The sequence below is a fragment of the Perca flavescens genome, chromosome 13 (genome assembly GCF_004354835.1).
Source record: "Perca flavescens isolate YP-PL-M2 chromosome 13, PFLA_1.0, whole genome shotgun sequence".
Lineage (NCBI taxonomy): Eukaryota > Metazoa > Chordata > Actinopteri > Perciformes > Percidae > Perca > Perca flavescens.
This window is the reverse complement of record NC_041343.1, coordinates 19,803,375-19,810,874: the sequence shown is the minus strand read 5'-3', so window position 1 is coordinate 19,810,874 and position 7,500 is coordinate 19,803,375. Positions and strand designations below refer to the sequence as shown.

The window sequence follows — 7,500 nt, the reverse complement described above, 5'->3', positions numbered from 1 at the left end:
GGCTTAGCGTTCCTCTTTTCCCGTGCTCCCCATTTTCCCATTCCCCTATCTCTGGTTTTCCTCGTCTCTAACCTCTCACTGGTGCTGGGGCCGTGCAGTGACCCAGTTCATAGAGCAGCAGGAAGGTAATGACAGAGAGAGCAGAAAGAGGGGTAGAGCAGCAGATAGTGGAGACAATGTGTAAGGTGTAGCATATCACTCTCTTTCTTTCCACCTCTGCCATCTGTAACGGTGGGAAACCTGAGACAACTCCCCCTCCTCTTCTTCCCAACCAAACCTCTCCCCTCCCCTCCCTCTCACCCTCTTGTTTTAGATTTCCCTCCCACGCTCACCCTTTCACTCTTCATCACCACTACCCCCCCCGGCTTTATCCTTCCCCTCCTGCTTACACCTTTATTTATAATTGATGCACGCATAAAGCTTTGTAGTACATATGTTTGAATTTAGTATTGCGTGCCAGTTTTTTATTTTTTATTTTTTTGTTTACTTGTTTGTGTGTGTGTGTGTGTGTATCCCACCCTCTCCTCCTCTTCGAGCCTCAGGCCTGTTCAATCCTCTCCACACTCCACATCACCTGTGTGTCAGTACAAGTAGGATGGAGAGGAAGTTGTCATATAGTGTTTTAATAGTTGTCATCTAGTGTTTTAAAAGACATGCAAGTCCTTTCCCAAAATGAAATTCAACTAGCCTCTTGATTTTTTTTTTTTAAATAACCAGTAAGTGAGTCTTCAGAGGTTTAAAACCATAGGATGTGTTGCTCTTGATCTAAAACAAGTACCGATGAGAACATAGACATCAAAATGATCTCTGTCTGTTATTTACTGACAACGTTATTTATTTGTCTGTTCTTTCCAGAAACTGTTACAAAGCACAGTTGAAAAATAGATAAATTGTATCATGTTTCAACGCTATGGTAAAGGTTTGGTTAGCTTTGGGCACACACGCTTCTTAGTTAGGCTTAAGGAAAGATCATGGTTTGAGTCAGTATAAATACTTAGTTAAGGTTAAGGAACAATCATGGTCATGCTTATAAGAAACCAATATTGACTGCTGTTAGGAAACTGGAAACAACGGAGTCCTGTGTTGAAGTCAGAAGTTTTGTTGATCAATCCATCCACCCCGGACCTCCTCCCTTTGTGATTTTGTGACTCTATAATAACATCACCTTACCTAGCTCCCGACGGATAGAAGTCCTAATTGTTGCTGCTGCTGGGCTTTGTCACTTGAATGTAAAACAATGTTCTGGGGCACCTGCTGAAACGGCCGATTGTCTCATTTTTCTTTGGAGGACAGTCTGACTAAACAAGAAACTCCTTGATTGATGATGGTGGACTTAATCCACTTGTGTCTTTGGTGATATATCAGTTTTAAAACTTCTGAAACTAAACTACTAACAGTCATTCAACTCACTATGGGTGTATTCGGCTATGTACTAAGATGTAGCAGGGTTTTGGAGCATATCACAAAATTGCTAAGCTCTCCAGAAGGCTAGTCCCCAAAACACCTAGTGTATTTCTTTCAGATCCTGCTATACGCTCACTTTCATGTCATAGAAGTCTATATTTACCCATGCTGTCAGTGTAGACCTACTAGACTTTCTGTAAAACTCTGTTTTTAGACAGATTTGATCAATTTCTGTGAATTTAGTGTTAAGTTTTCAACATCAGTACAGACAAAGCACAGTAACACTCCTATTTAAACATCTAAATTTGAACTCCTGTATGAAGTACTGTATGTTCCCTGTGTCAGACTCTTTTCTCACTTTTTTCTCACTGTCTTCTTCTTCTACTGCCTTCTCTCCTCGCAGTCGGTGCTGTGACAAGAAGAGCTGCGGAAACCGTAATGAGACACCCTCAGACCCTGTTATCATCGACAGGTACAGTCTCTCACTCCGTCTCTATCTCTGTCTCTACTACACACACACTTTCACACACTCACACATATACTGCATGATGGACTGTGTTGACCTGTTTGAATGGCGGGCGCGTGACGGGATGTTTGTGTGTTAAGATGATCTGCTGTCACTCCTGAAATAGACGCTTCTTAGATAGAATCGATGGCTTCTGATAGAAGACAGATGGAAACAACAACTCATCAGTGGTGCTGAATAACATTTACATGAGCATGTGCACTTCAGTCATTGACCTGCGCAGAGGGGACATCAGCTGCTAAGTTACTACCTCATATCTGGCAGATTTAGGCACATGCACACACATACATACTTGCGCAGATCTTCAGACTTGAGTGAACAAAGATAAGCGTGTGTTTCCTCTACGTAATGCAAAATCCAGAGCTGTTTACTAGCAGAAGCAGAAGCTGTCTGTCGTTTTCACTGCCACTTTTTTTCCTACTTGTCTGTCTGTCTGTCTGTCTGTTTCTTTCTTTCTTTCTTTCTTTCTGTCTGTCTGTCTGTCGAGGTGGAGGACTGAAGTTATCCCTCCCTCCCCCCCCTCCTCTGTCTCTCCTGCAGCAGCACAGGAAAATGGGTCATGAGGAAAGAAAAAAGTGACAGAGAAAAACTGAACTGAGATCCAACCTCATTTTAATCTGATTTCTTCTTGGCAGTTGTTTTAACCCTCTGTGAGCAGGTTTCTCTGCGTGCACATCTCTGTGTGTGTTTTAAAGAGTACTTCACAGGGAGTGGTGAGAGAGTGCTGACTATCAGAGAACCCAGTGATCTATTTTGTATTTATTTTATAGAATTTACGTAAATTTTTATGAAAACACACAAGTAAGTCGTTAATGTCATACAGTAGGACCTGACCTATGTCAAAATATTTGGTACCTCTTTTAATATAGAACATAATCATGTCACTTAGGGCCTAAAACAGTGACGATTGGGTGTCACTGATCCTGGTATTTTTTTAAGTATAAGAGAATGCCATTGCTGTCAATGCTAGCCTTATCTCACTTCAGTGATTGCACGGCTTCTTACAAACCCCATTTAACAAACTTAAATTACATTGCAATCAAGATATATAAGTATTTTATAAGTGTCTGATTCTTTAAATTTTGGTGGGGAGGGTGTACAAGTTTTTAACCCAAAGGCAATTATTTAGGACAGTTTTGACAGTTGAGACAGCCAAGCATTGTTGTTTCGTCTTCTATCAAAGACCACAAAGGAAAGACATGTTTTAGGTAGCGTAACACTTTCTTCTCAGGTCAAAATACACATGAACAGATGTTTCATTTATATATATATATATTTTTTGTGTGTGTGTGTGTGTGTGTGTGTGTGTGTGTGTGTGTGTGTGTGTGTGTGTGTGTGTGTGTGTGTGTGTCCTATGTAAGACACAAATTGCAAAAGTCTTCATGATCGACAGCTACACATGATTGTGTCATTTTTATATATATATATATATATATATATATATACATACACAATATGTGTGTGTATATGTGTGTGTGTGCTCGCGCAGGACATTATAGTATATTTACATCATAGCCACATTCTTCTGTTTTTGTCGGCTATCTCAGACATCTCTGCTTACATCCCATTATACAGTATATTCGCCTGGAAGGTGTTTGTGTGTGTGGTTGGTTGGTTGTGACTTGGGTTGGGCCACTTAAAGAATAGGTGATATATTAGACACAAAGTGACAAGCTAATAGATATGTAATCATAATATGTGTGTTGATGCTATTGTTGTGTGTGTGTGTGTGTGTGTGTTTTATGGCTGGAAGAGAGGAGCATAGTGAATTGTGGGAGATGTCAGCGAACTTGGTCAGGATGGAATGTCAAGGTTACCGTGGATACCGTGGGATACTTCCTGTAGACCCTGTCCACTTTGCAGTGGTTCACAGCCTCTCAGTTTAACATCTGGAAGTCTGCTGTCCGACCCAAACAGAGAGAGAGAGAGAGAGAGAGAGAGAGAGAGAGAGAAAGAGAACATAACAGCAAAAGTGTGTCACTGCTTGTAAACAAGCATTGTCTAACTGAAGTCATATTAGTCATCCCTTTTTACAGTCAAAAATAATGTTGTATTTTGTAGATTTATTGATAATATATTTTTATTATTAAAAGGAAAAAAATAACGATCTTTGCAGAAATATCAGAAATGCTCCTTTTCCTCTCACTGGCTGGAGGTCAGTGTAGCTGTGTTGGTGTCTGTGTTTGATTGACAGCTGCTGTGAGGTTGAGCACCTGCAGGGGAGCCACAGACAAACGTGTGCTGTAGTTTACAAGCCTTGGGCAGACAGTGTGTTGTTAGCAGTGGTATTGAAGGGAAAGAACCACATCCAACATGTGAATGAACTGAAGTTACATTCACAGGTAAGTTTATGCTATTAGATGAAATGAAGCTGTGTAACTAATTAGCTATCTAACCTGCAAACTGACATTAGAGGCGGCAGTAGCTCAGCCTGTGAAGTCTTGGCTTGGGAACTGGAGGGTTGCCTGTTGACGCCATAGACAGTGAAAGAAATGGACACAGCTGTGGCCGGTTAGCTCAGTTGGTAGAGCGGGCGTACATAAGCAGAGGTTTATACCTCGACGCAGAAGGTCCAGGGTTAGAGTCTGACCAGTGATGGTTTTCCTGCATGTCTTCTCCCCTCTCTCTCCTCCTTCACATCTCAGCTTTCCTATCCAATAAAGGCAGAAATGCCCAAAAAGAAAAAAAAAGAAAGAAATGGACACACCGACTTCGACGGAGACTAGTGAAGCCAATTAGAAGCACTTTTCTGGTGATGGCTGAACATTACTGCGCAGCCTCAAATTGAGCTTGACAACGTAGATGTGACGTGAGCAAGTTTTTGGTAGCTGTGCAAAGAGAAATCTCAATCATTCCCAATCTTGCAGAGACTGAGAGTGTGAGTAGGAGCTGTCCATGAGCAGGAACAGTTGTTGAAATATTTTGTTCTGATGCTTTCATGGACTCTCTATGGGCTTCTCCCTTGACTGTATGCCTCCACGTCCCCTTGATTGCCTGCGAGCTTCTCCTGACTATACGGTAAATTCTCTATGTGCGACAGAAAGTCGCATGGTGATGACGCAATCTTTAGCCTATTTTTTACAAAAATAGCTGCTACTGGGCCATAATATGAGATACAAGGTAATGGAGCCTTTTATACATTGTCGTGTTTCTTTAGAAATAAACAATGGACAAATAGAGTCTTTAAACGCTTCCGATGTAAAGTTATTTGCTGTCAAAGTGACGCCAAAATGAATGGCAGTCAACGGAATGCTAACGGCAGGTGATGGCTTTTTAGCCTGAGAATCGTCCCCATAGGAGGTACACTTTCCGGATGCTCACGCAGTGTGGACTGTTAGCTGGAGAGGCAAGTTCTCCCTCCCTTGAGCAAGGCACCGAACCCCCAACTGCTTATCCTACGAGGCAGCCCTCTCGCTCTGACATCTCTCCATACATAATGCATGTGTAAGGGTCCTGTTTGTCCTTTCGGGATTAATAAAATATACCTTCTGAATAAAGTATATTGTTTGGTCACTCGTTCAACAAGCTAAGGTGCAGGACAAGACGCATGTTCATGTTTGTGGATTGGATAAGGAGACTTTAGCAGGAAAGCTAATGTGGGTTGTTTTTTTGTATGTCAAGTTTTACTAGACTTACATTTCATTGTCTTTATTTATGATCTGTAATGTGGATACATTTCCACACAATCAAATGAATAAAAAGTGGGCGCTGAATGGACGGCTGTAGAAGAGGTGGTACCAGTGTCTGGGTTAAAAGTAGCTAGCATTCAGCACCGGAGCTGAGAGCAACAGATCATTGAACAGAAACAAATTGCTGTGCACTGCATTGCGCTGCCTTCTGTTTCTGGTTTGACTGTAAGTGTTTACTTGGGTGAGAGGCCAGTGTTCTTGTCGCTATGCTAACAATTCCTATTGGCTGTTTAAAACACAGAGGAGAATCACTGGAGTAAACTGTGAGAACCAATAAAACCATATCCGATTTTTCTTTAAGCCTTTCCCATTAGCATGTCTTCTACGATATCCTGTTTCAACAGGAAATGCATAAGATAAAAGAAAAAAATAAGACGTCAAAATGCGAGTTTTATTGTGACATCATTTGAAAAGCTCCCAGTGTTTATCATGATTTAACAAATTTGAACTCTACTGGCTTCTGTGTTTATTTGTGAGAACAAACAGGTGAAAGAAATGGGGAAAAAAGTGTGTACATGTGATTGATAGTTCAATGCATGTTGTCAGTCAGTGAGGATAGCAGTCCTTGTGTGTGTGACTGACAGCTAGCTCATCGTGCCAGTGTGTGTTTATGTATGTGTGAGTGTGTGTGTGGCCCAGTTAATCCATGTTGTAGCGCAGTGAGTTTCCCGCTGCCTCTCAGGGTTAATATAGGGTTAACGACATGCAACGATATCCTATCATACGCCTGCTTGACTCCTAAAGAGCCACACCCACCTCTCCTCCTCTTGTATATGTGTGTGTGTGTGTGTGTGTGTGTGTGCGCCATGCCATTCAGTTTCTCCTCCTTGTATCTCCCTGTCTTTTCTCACTCAACATCTTCATCTCCTTCTTTTCTTTTTCTTTCTCCCACACTTCCATTTCCCTCCCTCCTCATCTTTGTCCTTCCTCCTCTCTCTTGCCCTTGCTCCAACTCACCCTCTCTCAGCTGCCTCTCTCTCCTTCCCTCTCTCTCTCTCTCTCTCTCTCTCTCTCTTTCTCTTTCTCTTTCTCTTTTTCCTTCTTTGACTCTGTTTTTCTCTCTCTGTGGCCCTGAGGGGTTACCTACCTCACTGCTCAGTTCGCTGCCTGTTTAGACTTCTACGATTGGCTTAATAGGCTCAGGCTGTGTGTGCATGTGTGTGTGTGTGTGTGAGTGTTTGAGCATATGAGGGGTGTTATAGTCTCAGGCAGTGTGTGCTCAGGGCTTAGATCAGTGTCAAGTCTTGAGGAAGGCGATTTGAGTTGTGTGTGTGATATTGTGGGTGTGTGGGTGTGTGCATGTTTGCGTGCGTGTGTGTGTGCATGTGTAGGGGGGTTAAGGGTACCAATATGTGCCCCCCCTCTCTAAAGGGGCCCACATAAGCCTGAGGGGTTTCCCCCCCATGTGTGTGTGTGTGTGTGTGTGTGTGTGTGTGTAATCTATAGGGTTAAGAGGGGTTACAGCTTGAGGAAGAGATGATGGGAAAGAGAGGAACGAGGAAGGAATGGAATAACGTTAAAATGATAGAAGGAGGTGAACATGATAAGACAGCATAAGGAAGAAAGGAGGAGCAAGAGGAGGATGAGGAGACAGGGAGGGAGACAGGGAGGGAGGAAGGGAGGAGGCTTGTCTAGGCAGACAGAGGAGAGAAAGGAGGTGAGGAGGAGCAGAGTAGGGTTTGTTTCAGGGGATAAGAGCTTCAGTCTGGGGAGTCTTGTCAATCAAGGAGCGCTGGGTGGGGAAGGAGGGGGCGCTGTCAATCAGCTGGAAGTGGAGGGGGAGGAGATGAAGAAAGGCGATGAAGGGAGCGAAGGGGATCTTCTAAACGATCTCTTTATCTTTTCTTCCTTTGTCTCTCTCTCTCTCTCTCCCTTTCCCTC

At 42.8% G+C, this 7,500-nt stretch overlaps 1 protein-coding gene across 3 annotated transcripts in view; it reads left to right on the top strand.

Moving 5' to 3' along the window:
• The window catches only part of LOC114566614 (transcription factor COE1), an 84,532-nt gene that overhangs the window by 13,056 nt on the left and 63,976 nt on the right, over nt 1-7,500 (top strand). For all 3 annotated transcript variants that reach the window (XM_028595204.1, XM_028595207.1, XM_028595205.1), the window contains exon 6: nt 1,808-1,876. In XM_028595204.1, the coding sequence (XP_028451005.1) occupies nt 1,808-1,876 (69 nt within the window). The remainder of the gene's footprint in view (nt 1-1,807; nt 1,877-7,500) is intronic.